General features: G+C 42.6%; 1 protein-coding gene across 1 annotated transcript; it reads left to right on the top strand.

Annotated features, from left to right (window-relative positions):
- The first annotated feature begins 6,758 nt into the window (after positions 1 to 6,758).
- Positions 6,759 to 16,225, top strand: LOC140521559 (uncharacterized). The gene is given in 4 exon segments (XM_072636735.1): positions 6,759 to 9,989; positions 11,367 to 11,462; positions 13,249 to 15,209; positions 15,211 to 16,225. Coding segments are annotated over 4 exon segments (2,616 nt in total). The 5' UTR covers positions 6,759 to 9,955; the 3' UTR covers positions 15,736 to 16,225.

Genomic DNA, 16,225 nt, shown 5'->3' with positions numbered 1-16,225 from the left:
AGGCCTCTGAGTAATTGATTTAAGTAGGGATCTGAGCCAATCCACTGACTCAGAACTGACTCAGACCAGGCTAAAGCTTTTGAGACTCTGAAAACTAATTTGACCACCACTTCAGCACTGGTTCTACCCAAGCTAGAAAAGCCTTTCACTCTGTATGTTGATGAAAGGAGAGGACAGGCTTTGGGAGTCTTAACCCATTCCTTAGGACCTGACCCCAGGCCAGCTGTTGTTTTTCTTTACTCAAAATATGCTTTCCTTGTTCTATATGCCCATGAAACAATCTGGAAAGAAAGGGGATATCTGCCAGCAAAAACCTCCCCTATCAAACATGCCCCTTCTATGTTTTGGCCTTGCCATAGTCATCTTTAATTTTTTCCCGAAACATTATCTTTTGTGGCAGGGAAACTGTCTTTTCTTTATACTCCTTGTGTGCCTGTTTGGTCTTTATTTAACCTCCTTGCCAGGTTCGTCTTTTCCAGAGTGCAAGCCATCAACTTGCAGATGACAACCCAGGCTATATACCAACCTCTGACTGAATCCTAGGTCTCCAGCCCACTGGACCTGGCACCACCCAGGTTCTGAAATCTGACCCCTTGAACAGGACCCATCGAGGCAGGGACAGCTCTATACCCCTTGCCAGCAGGAAGCAGTTTTAGAAGCTGAGACTTTCGCCCCTTACCACAAAAGAATTTGGGTCTAATCTGTTTGAGGGGGGAATGATGAGATACAAGTCCAAGCCAAGATTTTTTTCCCTTGGATCAGGAGAGCTTTTGTCCCATTAGTCTGAAAGGCCCCCAGAAAGTCTGGCGTTTGAGGGGTAGCTCCTTGGATTCCCCTTCCATTTGCGTAAGTGATGGTGTTCAGACTCTGGAAACCTCCTTGAACTCCCTTTGAATCTCCTCACCTGGTCTTTGCAGATAGGTTCCCCTCAAACCTGGCCTTTCATACTCAGATTTGTAGCAAGGTTCTCCTGAATCTTTCACATTCAAATCTGTTTCCCCCGGCCTAGCCTGGCCTTCCATTGTCTGTTACCTCTGGATTGCACCACCTACATCCCACCAAAGGACTTCACTAGTTACCCCAATCTCTCAAGACCCTTCCTAAACCCCTCCTCCCATCACCCGAGACTATCAGACCACCCCCACAGATCCCTCCTACCCTCCTTTCTGTATTTAAGGTCCATCTTACCTCCATGAAGGCGCTCACATTCAATCCAGCTCAGACTCTCTAATGGAAGATTCTATCTGGCCCCCTTGTGGAATACAAGCGTTACAACTGCTTGGGTTCCTTAGGAGTCAACCTAAGGTGGCGAATCTTTAATAAACTTTGTTTTCTTTGGCTTTAAGAAGGCTTGTGTGGGATTCATTCGAGCAGGGCCCGGCATGTCGGGATTCCAGGGTCCCCAGGACCCCTCAACCTCATCACTAAACATATGCCCATAAATGCCGAATTAATAAAATCTGATTTTCAATGAGCCACATTCCAATTCAAACTACGAGAATGCTAATCAAACTGCTTGCATTTGGTGAATAGCCTCCATTCTCAAACTAAGCTCCCTTCGGCTGTGAATCCCTTGCTCCCTGGAAATCTCCAGCTCGCCTTTGCCTGGTTCTCCACCTGCCAACTCCTATAGTCCTGAATCTTTCCTCCAATAAGAAATCAGGTGGAGGGTGATGGGGGAGGAGGAGCCCTCCGAGATGACCAGCCTGGTCGGGGGTGGAGTTTGGAGGCCTGGGTGGAGTCTAGGGCAGAAGAGGGGTCATCCCAGTAGTTAAGGCTGTATCCACTTGATGGAGGGCAGGTTTTGGGAAGGAGAGGGAGAATGCGTCCTGAGTGGCTGAACCTGCGTGTAATTGGAGGAAAGAGGGCCTCAGAGGCTGGGAGGAGTCTCTCAGAGTATGCTGGCTGATAACTGGAACTTGTGCTGAGATCTCTCTGCATTCTACCCTTGGACTGGAGCTCCCTCTGCCTTCTTTCCTCAGATCTGGGATCACACTATCTTCTCTTGTACCTGAGATCTCTGCCTTCTGGAGGCCATCTCTGTGGGTGCAGGTGCCAGGTAGGTCTGAGCCAGCCCCTCACAGACCTGCTGGCTGTTCATCCCACTGGACCTCGTCCTTTCCCTCTGACTCTGTGGTGAGTCTAGCTCCAGGTCCCCCTGGAGCAATCCTTCCCCCACAACCTGGTTCCTGGAGAAGCTTCCTCCTGCTAACTCTTTTCCAGACTCCCAATCACTTCTCTAGAATCTGGGGGTACCCTCATTTAAGATTTTGTCACCTTTTCACAAAATTCCCCTCAGGGATCCAGGAAGGCTCTCTTGAGTAAAACACAAGTGAAAGACTTGAATGAACCTGGAAATGGCCACGTGAAGCCTGGATCTGCCTCCAAGGAATTGGGCCCCTCAAGCCCTTTCTCATTCAGAGACGAGGCTGATTTGGTTGGCTATCAATAGAGGAGGGTGAGATTGTTTTGTTTTTTTTAATCTGCCCATTTGGTCTGGTCTAAACTGACTTTTATGGGGAAAAAGTAAAGATGGTATGAAGATTAGGGATGGATTTGAGGGGTGGCAAATTGCCTGTGGTGATCCTGAGGTAAAGGAGAAGAGGTCTGGATGAAGATTAATAGCCTGGGGTGTTTCCCAGGTAACCCGAAATGGAGGGCTGGGCTGGATAAAGGACCACCTTGAGACACAATTGAAGGGATTATTTTTCAGGAGCTGCGTTGCGCTTTCAGGTGCCTGGTCTCCTACCCAATCAGAAGGAAATCTCTGATTCAGGAGGCACTGAGGTTCTGACTGCTGTTGTGCCATGTGGGATTCCAAGCCCCTTCTGCCTCTTGGTGATCTGAGTGAAAACTGGGCAGAGGAAGGGGAAAGAAGAGGAATGGGAGAGAGTGGGAACATCTCTTTCTATCCTGACCCTGCCTCTGGGCTTCATTCTCTCTGCTGAGGGCAGGGCCTCACTCCCTGTAAATCCCCATAGCCCAGCCTCCTGGAATCCTTCTCTCTCCCCAGCTCAGTCTGCAGAAGTCAAAGCTTGGCCCAATCTGAGAGTGTGTGTGGAGCCAGAAGAAATGGCCCTTGGCAGCTGCCGACCCCCACCCCAGGTGAGTGCACGGTGTCTACAGATTTGACCCCCAAACAGGCCATTTCCATAGACAAAGAGGATTGTCTGCAAGTCTGGCAATCCTCTATCGATTGTTTCTTTATGAAAGTAGGCAGGACATTGAAAATGGTAGTAACAACACCGCTCTGTTCTCTGTCCTTTGAATTAATCCATGGCATATTGGTATCACAATCACAAACTACACCTCATCCCCAGTGGCTGCCCTCCTAAGACCTCTCCATTCATTCCTCTGCTCTGTAGTGGTCTTGTCTTTGGTCCTGTATCCATGCCTGGCACCCCTCCCCCACGTATCCATAGGACTGCTTTCCCCCTCCCCTTTGCCTCTTTGTCCAAGCTCTCCCTGGCAGACCTGGAAGACAGGATACTCTGTTATGCTCCATGGTGTGATCTGCACAAATAGTTAATCTGTCAGTTGCACCCTGTCTTGTAGTTGGGCATCATCAAGGGCACACTGAGGGGGCAGTGAGGGGTGACAGGAGTAAATGCTATGAGCAGATGCTGAGTTGCTCCTGGCCTCTTGCATACTGTGCTCCTGGGTTTTTTAAAATATGGCAACTCTAGAGAACAGGTGAAGTTGGCTTCTGGTTCACGTTCTCATGTTCAAAGTCCCTTAGCAGAGCTGTTTGGACCAGGCCAAAGAAAGAGTGCCTTCTTTAGCTGTTACTTAGTTAGCATTTGTTAAGGGCTTAGCACTTCCCTTGTTAGAGAGGATATAAGAAAGGACTGAGTTTGGGAACTATTCAAAATTCTGGGAATTTTCTTTTCCAGTGTGGGAAAGAAAGGGCTGTCTTAAAGGAGACACTCAGTTCTTATCGAACAGGTATAGGGCTCAAAGGCAGAGTCCCAGGAGAGTGAATTACTTTCTCCCTCAAATCTACTTTTAACCATCTTCACAGCAGCCCTATAGAGTAGTTGCTCTTCTTATCTTTTTATCACAGTTCAGGAAACTGAGGCCAACAGATTCAGTGAGTTACCAACCAAGGTGACATAACTAGTCAGTGTCTGAGGCCGCATTTGAACTTAGATGTCCATGATCTCCCATTCCATAGCTTCATTCACAGTGTGTTTGTGTGCCCAGCTTCCCACAGCTCCTCCAGCATTGGCTGGTGCTATTGTCATTGCTGTCCGTTTTGCAGAGTGTGAGATGAATTCTCAGTGCTGTGGTTTTCTTTTCTTAGTAGTTTGGAGCATTTTTTCATGTGGCTGGAACTTCTTGGCAGTTTCTGATAATTTTTTGTTAGATCCTTTAAACAATTATCTGTTGGGGAATGGCTATTTGTTGTTTTCCAGTTGTTTTAGTCTTGTCTGACTCTTTGTGACACACTGGGGTTTTCTTGGCAGAGATACTGGGGGGTTTCCCCATTTCTTTCTCCAGCACATTTTACATAGGAGGAACTGAGACAAACAGGGAGAAGTGACTTGCCCAGGGTCACATTGCTAGAAAACATCTGAGGCTGAATTTGAACTCAGATCCTCCTGACTCCAGGCCTGGCACAATCTACTGTGTCACCTAGCTGCCATTGGCTTTTAGTCTTTTTTGAAACAATATTTCGTTTTTCCCCAATTACATATAAAAATATTTTTATTCCTAAATTTTGAGGTCACAGTTTTGTACCTGTCTCCTTCCTCTTACCCCTCCTACAGACTGGAAACAATCCAAAACAGGTTCGACATATGCACTCATGTAAAGCATTTTCATATTAGTCATTTCATGGGGGGGGGAATGAATGAAAAAGAAAGCAAGTGAAAACTAGTATGCTTTAGTTCTATATGCTGAATCAGTTCTTTCTATGGAGGGAGAGAGCATTTTTCATCATCAATCCTTCAGATTTATTATATAGCTGAGAATAGCTAAGTTGTCACTGTTGCTCATCATACAGTATTGCTGCAAAATGTCATCCTGCATCTGTTTATTCTGCATCAGTTCATTTCAGTCTTTCTAGGCTTTTCTGAAATCATCCTGCTTGTCATTTTCTGTAACACAATAGTATTCCATCGCCATCATATGCTACAACTTGTAAAGGCACTCCCAAATTCATGGGCATCTCCTCAATTTCAAATACTTTGCCACCACAGAAAGAGTTATTATAAATACTCTCGTATGAGTAGGTCCTTTTCTATCTTTTTAAAAAAAAGTATTTTGTGGATAGCGAGTTTATAATGTTATTGCTAGGTCAAAGGGCATCCACCTTATATAGCATTTTGAGTATAGTTCCACATTACTTTCCATGATGGGTGGATGAGTTCACAAATCCAGCAACAATGCATTAGTGCCTCAATTTTCCTGTTTCCCTGCAATATTTATCATTTCTCTTTTCTGTTTTATTAGTCAGTTTAATAGGTATGAATTTGGTTTGAATTTGAGAGTTGTTTTAAGTTGCATTTTTCTAATCAATACTCCTTTAGAGAATTTTTATATGATTATAAATAGCTTTGATTTCTTTGTTTCTAAACTGCCTATTCATATCCTTTGACCATTTATCAATTGGTTTGTGACTTGGCATTCTTATAAATTTTGACTCAGTGCTTTATCTAAATATTTGATATATTTATCAATTTTTTCCCAATTATCAACTTTCCCTGTAATCTTGGTTGTCTTGATTTTATTTCTGAAAAAAAAACCAACTCAAATTTAGTACAACCAAAATTACCTGTTTTACATCTATTAATGCATTTTGTGATTGAATCAATTGCATTCATATTTGCAGTTATGATACCTGTATATATCCCTCTATCCTATTTTCCCTTCTCACTCTCTCTTTCTTTGACCTTTTCCCCTCTCTCCTTACCACTGTTTTGCCTCTGACCAGTGCCTCCTACAGTTTATCCTTCTATCAGTCTCTCCCCTCCCCCCTTATGCAAGTCCCTTTCTACTTCCCTTCATGTAACTTGAAAAATTTCAGTCAGCTTTTGTATAAGCAATGGTCACCCTACCCTTCAAATCTCAGCTGGAATAGACTCAGCACCAAGTGCTTTGCCACATGGAATGAGCCCAATGGCCCTCTAAACGTCTTCTTCAGCTGGAAGTTCAGCTAAGGAGGGATTGACTTCAACCTGAGGTAAATGGTCAGTGACCTCAGCATTGATTGAGGATGGTCTGTTGTTCCTAATCGATGTGGCTCCATCAGCACTGAGCAGTTGTGAGGCACCGTAGGTTTTGGTCCATTAATATCTTTCAGGGGATCAGAAAAGCACTTTGGATTGTTACTATCGGCACAAAACTGAATTTCATCTGCCTTCTCACTGAGCCAGGAATCCTGCATCTCTCTAAGCTTTGCTTATACTTTCCTTATGATGGAATTAAATGCTGCTTTCTTAGAGGTGAATGAGCTGTCCTGCTGATACATCTTGTGGAATACTTGTTTTTCCTTTAGCAGCTTCTGAATTTTCCCATCACTTTCATCAAACCAGTCTTGGTGTTTGTGAGTGTTCTGAACCAGATGAGCTAATGCAGTGCTGTACAGCAAATCTCTGAAAGCTGCCCACTGCTTTTCTGCTCCACTGTTGCCAACTGTGTGTTGCCTCAACTTTCCCTCCTAGTCAGCAAGAAACTGTTTATGTTCAGAGCAGAGCTCTAATTGGTTGAGATTAATTCTTCTGGTATTCATTTTGCCTTGGGGGTGGTGCTTTTGATGAATGCACATATTTAGCTTGGAAAGGATAAGTCTCCAGTAAGTGCAACACTCTGCACCACACATTGCCTCTGTCACTCTCACATCTTGTCTGTCTCTTCTCCTTACAATCACCTAGTCTATTAGATGCCAATGTTTGCTGCAAGGGTGCATACATGAAGTTTCATTGCACTGAGGTAAACAGAAGACAGTGTTGGTAATGAGAAAGTAATATGATACACAAGTCTTCAGCAGGAAATGATCACCACTGTTGCTCTTTCCACCTCCATTCCTCCCTAGGACTCCCTGTCAAGTCTGCTTTGTGAGCCTACTCTAGCATTAAAGTCACCCAGAATTATAAGCTTGTCCTCTTTTGGCACAGTGATGATAAGGCTCTCTAGGTCTTCATAAAATTTCTCTTCGACTTCATCAGGGTTTGTCATGGTGGGAACATAGGCCCTGATGGTGGTTGCATGGCATTTTCTTGCAAATGGCAATCACATTGTCATGAGCCTGCCATTCACTGTTTTTGGCAGGCATAGCAGCTTGTTGATTAGATAAGGTTTGATTGCAAAATGCATGCCAGTTTCACGGCACTCCCCCTAACTGATCCCACTCCAGAAGAAGGTGTATCTAACTTCAGTAAGGCTGCCTTCTTTTGCGAACCTTGTTTCACTCAGGGCTGCTCTGTAGATGAGATACCTGTTCAGTTCTCTTGCAACAAGAGCACTTCTTTCAGGTCTACTGGATTTTGTGTTATCTATTAGTGTGCACACGTTCCATGTGCCCATTGTGAGTAAATGTTTTGATGTTTGCAGACTTTTCATACATTTTATAATTTTTGTGCGTTTTGACTGCATAGTGGGATTCCTCACCTGCTACGGTAATCAGGATAGGGTGTTGGGTAAACAGACAGTGTTTAGGGCACTTTTTCTAGCCCCCTTCCTCACACCAGGAGATGAGCAATGCAATCCTTAAAAGGCTGCTCAGACACCCAGGGGGCTGAATTGTCCCACTGCTGCTTCCACTGAGAAACAATGCTGGGCCACCTGTGTGCAGGGTCATGACTATAGCTCCCAGTGCATCCACACCTGCTGCTTCATCACTTGAGTATTGCCACAGGACTTTGAAGTATAATAGTCAAATGGTGTGGGTGCTGTCTTTTGATTCATGTGTGAATTGGATTTAAGTAAGGCAGAGTTGCATGAAGTCATCAGCCTTACTCTCTCCTCCAGATTCATCATAGTTCAGTGGCAGGACCAAGTCAAGATGGCTGGCACTGTCTCAGGATGCAGTGATGTCTTGTCTAACTAAGCTCTAAGTACTCCATATCACCTGCTCCATCTGCCTTCCTGGCCATTGCAAAAAATTGTTCTCATCCACCCATTCCACCAGAGGAAGTTTTCACATACTTCGGGTAGACACCCCCCCTAACTCACCAATGGATTTGGAAACACTTGGTTACCCTCAGCCTGGTTTACTGCAATGTGGCCAATGCACATGCTGCACCTTGTTGGAGCCACAGGTGAGAATTAGGTGGAACAGGTGGATACCAAAGTTGGAAAGAACCTGAAACAGGGCTTTACAGTCATCACACCAAAGGTACTGGTTTTCCCCGAATACACCCTACACCCACAGTATGTAAATTAGTGGGAGAGGGAAGAGAGGGAAAGAGTGATCGAATTTGGAACTCAAAACTTTAAAAAAAGACAACATTCAAAAAAAACCTGTAGTAAGGGGAAATAATTTTTCAGAAAATGTATACAAGGAAAATAGAGGTTCTCCACCATTCAGCATGACACCATCCACTGACTGCAGCAAATGGAGAAATTGTGAATCTGCTTTGAATCCCATCACAGTTATCTTAGGAAGATTTTGAAGGTCACCTGGAAAAGTACCGGACTCTGGCTTTCTCATGTTAGATTGCCAATCATTCACATTCTACTGCAGAGAGCACAACTCTGATGGACTGGCCATGTTATTGAAATGCCAAAAGTATGTTTTCCTAAAAGACTTTTATGGAGAACACATGCAAAGTAGGCACTGACAATGTGGTCAGAAGACATAATACAAGGGCATTCCAAAGGTCTCTGAAGAATTTTGTAAGCAGTGGTGAGTCATCAGAGACAGTGGCAAAGGACTACCCAGAATAGCTTATCAACACCAAAGAACATGGTGTGCTGTGCAAGTGTAGCAGAATTGTAGTAAGTCAAAAGAATAGTGAGATGTGCAAATGGAGATGCCTCTCCATCCCAAATATTCATGTGGACTATTTGTTCCCAGCCTGTGGTAAAGCCTTCTGGCCTCTTTTAGTCTGATCATCCATGGTCACAAACACTGCACTTTCACCCTTACATGGTGATGTTATTTTAGGCTGCTTTGAACACATAAATCCAACAACAATGAACAACTATGCTACTAAATATTTTAATAATGAAATAATAAGTTATTGACAAATGCAAGCAATCATCAAGAGAAGGTAGAGATGCTTTGGCCATGACAAGTTATATCTAGGGCAGTCTCAAGACCCAATGTAATGACATCATTCTCCTTCACTTGGCTGAAAAGTCTTATCTCCCTTAGTTCAGTTGAGGTTATAATTAAGTATCTCTTATGAATCGTTTTCATGTTTTATCTGGATAGAACTTTGATTCAGGCTCTGAGGTAATTAGCTAGATATTTTTCTTCCCTCTCCTTTAATCAAACATTCATTCTGCCCCTCACACCCCAGAATACACTCTACTTGCCAGCTTCTCACAAACCTGACATAATATTATTTAGAACATTGCTTTTATCAGTTCAAATAAGGAAGAAATTTCATATTTCTCTCTTTCTCTTCCTGAGATCTTTCAGAATTACAGATAACACACAAAATTTTTCCCAGATTCCATAGTAAGACATTTCTCAAGTCGATTCCAACTGATCATATCAAATACTTTTCTCAATTTTCAGTGACCTCTCAGTGACTATGGTTTTAAGTATTGACTCTCTTACTCAGCAAGGATATGACTTTTAGGTCGGTCTCCTTTTTGTGCTACAATTTTGTCTTCTCACTTAATGAGGGTTGGACTGCCTGAATTCTCGAGTCTTTTTGAGGTCTCAGTCTTGTGACTCTTGATGTTTTAGGAGCTGGTGACATTCCAGGATGTGTCTGTGGACTTCACCCCTGAGGAATGGGACCTCTTAGACCATCCTCAGAAGAAGTTTTACAAGGCAGTCATGCTGGAGAATGCCCACAACCTGCTCTCCTTGGGTAAGGACATTTCCTTGGCCCCTCTACTATCAAACGCAGTATCTTTATCCCTCATTGTGCTGGCTTTGGATCATTTATCAATTATCAGGAAGGAAATGGGTTGTTCTTCTGTCCTTCTGCCGCCTGGCTTTCCTTTAGAAGGTGAGTAGATGGCATGAAGATAACATGTATGTTCCCTTGTTGCTCCTGTAGCTATCTCTTGGCAATTCTAGGTAGCTTGAAGTCCAAGACATCAGTGCTGAAGCATCTCAGTTGTTTATTATTTAGCCCAAGGCATATGGTTTTAAGTATTGACTCTCTTACTCAACAAGGATATGACTGGATTATTTAGCCCAAGCTCTCCCTGGACATTAATTTTCTCTGCCAAATCTCTGAAAAGCGCTCAGAAAGTATGGTTCTCTTTGTACCCTCTTCCTCTTTGGGATGGGCCAATTATTTAGGATATCCTTCTTTTTGAGAACCATCAGTTTGTAACTCTCAGCTTCTGGGTGTGCCAAGTGTCACATGTTTCTCCTTAGTCTTTCTTTAAATGGCCTCCACTATCCAGTACAGGTGATGGGAAAGGACAGAGGGAAATAAGCCTTTGTCTTCACCTGTTGTTCATCAGCTGTTGTGTAGAGTACTTTCTTTACAATATTATGTTATTAGCTCATATTATTATCCCCATCTGGCATTTGAGAAAACTGAAGCAAACAGAGGTTAAGTGACTTTTCCAGAGACACACAGTTAGTAACTGTCTGAGGCTGGATTTAAAACTTGGCATTCCTCATTCTTGTCCCAGGACCCTCTCCTCCACACTACCAGCTGTCTCTAATTTCTACATAATAGAAACTCTGCAATGAGTCCTTCCTATGGTGAAGGTACACCATGATCAAATATTCTCATTCCCAGTTGGCTCCATGACCTTCTCCCCCACCTTTCTCCAAACTTCTCGAAAATGAATGCTATGAAACCATGCTTAAGGACTTCTGGGAACCATCCTTTGCTCCTTGCTGTCATGACCCCTACATATGGTAGGATTAAGAGACTGGCTAACAATTTGAATTTCACTAAGGTTTATTGAGTTCCCCCAAAGGGGAATCTTGCCATGAAAGGCAATGAGTCTTTGAAGGAACAGTAAAAAGGTTTTGATAGGTTTCATGGGTGGATAGGAGACAAAGGCAAAACTGATTCATCAGGCTCTAATTTTCTGGAGCTCATTGCTGATCTGGCACATCTTTTTTTGGTTACTTTCATTACAAGCATTAATGGAAGAATAAGCCAGATGTGTGTGAGCATGTTGGAGTGATTCTCAAAATGGAGCAGCTTTGTATTTTTCCTAAAGAGAACTCAATTTTAAGTTTTTCTCCATGTTCATTCCTTATTCTACATTCTTAGGGCTTCCAGTTCCCAGAGAATATTTGGTTTTTTATTTAGAGGAAAGGGAAGCACCACAGAAGCTGGAACAAGAAGGCCTGAGGAGCTGCTGTACAGGTGAGTGACATGAAAGCAGGTATATGAAAGCTGTGACTCTGGGTCTTGGGGCAATGCAAGTGCTAGATTTGGAGGCAGGAACACCTGACTTGGGATTCTTTCTCAGAGATTTTTAGCTATGTGTCACTCACATAGAATTAATCCTAGGATATACTTTACATAAATGATCAACCCATGTGCCTTCCTTGATCTGTAAGGCTCAATCTTTGGACCCTTCTTGGAGAATTGTTCTGCAGATTCATTGCATCTGACAGCCACTCTGAGTCTGATGAAGTGGGTAGTAGAAATTCCCATAGTTCCATAGTAAGAGATTCTTCAAAAGCCTAAAAAGAAGTCTCTGTAATCTTTACCGTAGATCTGATCAGGTCCCATCAGGATTAGAACCAGAGAAAGTTCACTGAAATAGGAGATAAGGTGCAAAAAGTAGAGAAACAGAGCTGAAGCCAGAAGCTGCATTTGACAAATAAGACAGAAACCAGAATATAGGGATTGAGGTAGAAGGTGGGGCCTGATGTCATTCATGGGTCCTGGCAGTCAGTCAATAAGCATGGATTAAGCACCTCCAGTTTTCTAGGCACCTCATCAAGTTTTAGGAAGGGAAAAGGCAGTTCCTGTTTTCAAGGAGCTGCCCATCTGTCATAGAAACATGGAAATGGTTGAGAAGAAACAACAGATCAGGAACCTTGGTCTTAATTGATCTAGGGAAAGGAGAGTGTTTGGGAGTAGAAAGCTGTCTAGTTCAGTGGGATACATTGGAATAAAGGGGAACTCTAGGTGTGAAATAATCGTTTAAGGAGAATAGAATTGGGGAGGATTCAGAATCGAGACAAGAATGAGAAAAAATCCAGGTACACATCAGCTATATTGCAGAATCAGTTCCAGACTTTGGTGGTAAAGCAAATATTGCAAGCAAGTGAGTCACCTGACCTTTTTTTGTCAGGGCATATAAAAGTTATGTTTGTGACATACTGTTGTCTATTACACGCACAATACTATTTAGCTTTTTAAAAGGACATATTTTAATTTGGAAATATGTCATTGGTAATAAAAGCTACCTATATCCCAGTCTTCAGTGAGTCCTAATCTTCTTTCTGGTGTGGTCTCTGGTCCAGTGTTGCTGGCTGTTGGCTTATAAGAGTTGTGATTGCTCAAGACTGGCAGTTGCCGTGGCAGTTTCTTACAATAAGGCAACAGTGAAGCTTGCCACCTACAATGACTGACTCTTCTTTTCCCTTCAACTAAAAAACCCATTCTAGGCTTATGAATTGGCCTGATTTCAATATTTTTGTGCTTTGGAGAATAAGAAGACCCAAAGGGAGGGAGAGAAAAGTCAAGCATACAAAAATAAAACATTTTTTTCTCAAAAAATGTAGAACAAAAGTAAGTGCCATGGAGAAGGGCCATCTAGTTCCATGAACAGATCATGCCCACTTTCAGGGTTGGTGGTCTAGTGTCAACCTGCAGGCATACTTTTCAGGTCACTCAGTAATTCTGAGCTCATGTCCTGACTAGACGTTGTAATAAGAATGCTAGGTCTGCCAGTTTCACAGGTATTTCTGCAGACCCAATATGTTTGTCAGTGAAGCTCTTTGTAAGTCAAGTTATCCTGCAAATTTGAGTTAATGGCATTTTAAGACAATCATGTTTGTGTCTTTTATGACTTTTTTCTTCACCTGGGGAAGGACCATATAGATCAGTTTATTTTCTTGCAATGGAGGAAAAGCTTTCTAATTATATATCTGTGTGCATGTGTCTCTGTGTATATGTTTTACTGTCTTTTTTGCAGAAGGAATGCTTAGACCTGGAATGAAAGAGACTACTGAAAAGCTAAGGATTTCTGTGAAGGAAACACACGAAGAAAACCTCATGAGTGATAGTCCCTGTGATGTCACTGGGAGAGAAATTTGTGCTACAAATGAGAGAATCCACACAGGAGAAAAACCTTATGGTTATCATCATTATGGGAAAAATGTGAGTCAACAGTCATCCCTGAAATACTGTGAAAAAACTCAGACCGGAGAGAAACCACATGAGTCTCATGAATGTGGTGTACCTTTTAGTGAACACTCATCTTTCCTTTCTCCTCACAGTATTCACAGTGACAGGAAACCCCACATATGTAATCAGTGTGGAAAGACTGGGAGTTGCAGCTCTAGTGTTGCTGTACATCAGAGCATGGAGACTAGAGAGCAACCTTATGGGTATACCAAACTTGGAAAGGCATTCCCACAGAGCTCCACTCTTACTCATCATCAGAGAATCCACAATGGTGAGAAGTCTTGTGAATGTAATCATTGTGGAAATGGATTCAGATTTAAAGGTCACCTTACTGTACATCAGAAGATTCACACGAGGGAGAAACCATATGAATCTAATCAATGTGGAAAGGCTTTCAGAGACAGCTCCAGTCTTGCCGCACATCAGAGAATCCACACTGGAGAGAAACCCTATGAATGTAATCAGTATGGAAAGGCATTCCCAAGGAGATCAAGTCGTCTTGCACATCAGAGAATCCACACTGGAGAGAAACCTTATGAAGGTAATCAATGTGGAAAGGCTTTCAGAGACAGCTCCAGTCTTGCCGCACATCAGAGAATCCACACTGGAGAGAAACCCTATGAATGTAATCAATGTGGAAAGGCATTCCCATGGAGATCAAGTCTTGTTGGACATCAGAGAATCCACACTGGAGAGAAACCTTATGAATGTAATCAGTGTGGAAAGTCTTTCGGATACAGGTCCACTCTTGCTTCACATAAGAGAATCCACACTGGACAGAAACCTTATGAATGTAATCAGTGTGGAAAGTCTTTCAGAGACAGCTCCACTCTTGCTTCACATAAGAGAATCCACACTGGACAGAAACCTTATGAATGTAATCAATGTGGAAAGGCTTTCAGAAGAAGCTGTGATCTTGTTGTACACCAGAGTATCCACACTGGAGAGAAACCTTATGAATGTAATCAGTGTGGAAAGTCTTTCAGAGACAGCTCCAGTCTTGCTTCACATAAGAGAATCCACACTGGAGAGAAACCTTATGAATGTAATCAATGTGGAAAGGCTTTCAGAAGAAGCTGCGATCTTGGTGTACACCGGAGTATCCACACTGGAGAGAAACCTCATGCATGTAATCAGTGTGGAAAGGCTTTCAGAAGAAACTGCCATCTTGCTCTACACCAGAGTATCCACACTGGAGATAAACCTCATGAATGTAATCAATGTGGAAAGACTTTCAGACTAAACTTTCTACTTGCTGCACATCACAGAATCCACACTGAGGAGAAACCATATGAGTGTAATCAATGTGGAAAGTCTTTCAGAAACACCTCCACTCTTGCTTCACATAAGAGAATCCACACTGGACAGAAACCTTATGAATGTAATCAATGTGGAAAGGCTTTCAGAAGAAACTGCGATCTTGCTGTACACCAGAGTATCCACACTGGAGAGAAACCTTATGAATGTAATCAGTGTGGAAAGGCTTTCAGAGACAGCTCCACTCTTGCTTCACATAAGAGAATCCACACTGGAGAGAAACCTTAAGAATGTAATCAGTGTGGAAAGGCTTTCACACAGAGCTCCAGTCTTGCTGGACACCGGAGAATACACACTGGAGAAAAGCCTTATGAATGTAATGAATGTGGAAAAATTTTCAGTTCTAGTTCCGGTCTTGCTCTGCATGAGAGAATCCACACTGGAGAGAAACCTTGTGAATGTAATCAATGTGGAAAGCTTTTTAAGACAAAACTCCCAACTTGTTGTGCACCAGAGAATCCACACTGGAGAGAAACCTTATGATTGTAAACAATGTGGAAAGGCTTTCAGAGACCACTCCAGTCTAGCTGCACATCAGAGGATCCACACTGGAGAGAAACCTTATGAATGTAATCAATGTGGAAAGCTTTTTAGACAAAACTCCCAACTTGCTGTACACCAGAGTATCCACACTGGAGAGAAACATTATGATTGTAATCAATGTGGAAAGGCTTTCAAAGACAACTCCAGTCTTGCTGCACATCAGATAATCCACACTGGACAGAAACCTTATGAATGCGATCAATGTGGAAAGGCTTTCAGAAGAAAGTGCCATCTTGCTGTACACCAGAGAATCCACACTTGAGAGAAACCTTATGAATGCAATGAATGTGGAAAGGGTTTTGGTTACAGCTCCACTCTTGCTGTACATCACAGAGTCCACACTGGAGAGAAACCTTATGAATTTAGTCAATGTGGAAAAGCTTTCAGAACTAAACTCCCTACTTGCTGCACATAATACAGTCCACAGTGGAGAGATACATGATGTCATAAAACCTTTTATATACATTATCACATTACCATACAATTCTGCTGAAAGCAAAGTTGAAGAGACATAATTTCTGGGTAATCATTTAATTATGGCCAATTAATAATTCATAAAACAATGGTCTTTTAACTATCTCTTACAAACTAAAGATGAATCATGGAGACCTTTCAACATTTATATGCCCTTAGATAAGTGAGAGTTAACCTACAGGCCTAAGTCAATCTTGATTAGTTAAAACTTAATCAGAAGGAGTATTATAATGAGATTTTGACTCATTCTAATGACGGACTCAGTGGGGAGACATGAGTCTTCACTCAGTTTTGGACAAAGAGACTTATTTCTATCCAGATCACCATTGCCTGGGGCAGTCTGGATCAGAGAGGTCCACTTCCCCTCAGACCTGGTTTACTAAAATACAATGGGCCAGAGTCCACCTAGAATAAAATCTCTTTAAATTTTG

The sequence above is a fragment of the Notamacropus eugenii genome, chromosome 1, assembly GCF_028372415.1.
Source record: "Notamacropus eugenii isolate mMacEug1 chromosome 1, mMacEug1.pri_v2, whole genome shotgun sequence".
In the NCBI taxonomy this organism is placed as follows: domain Eukaryota; kingdom Metazoa; phylum Chordata; class Mammalia; order Diprotodontia; family Macropodidae; genus Notamacropus; species Notamacropus eugenii.
The sequence above is the reverse complement of the archived record's forward strand: the minus strand, read 5'-3'. Positions and strand labels throughout refer to the sequence as shown.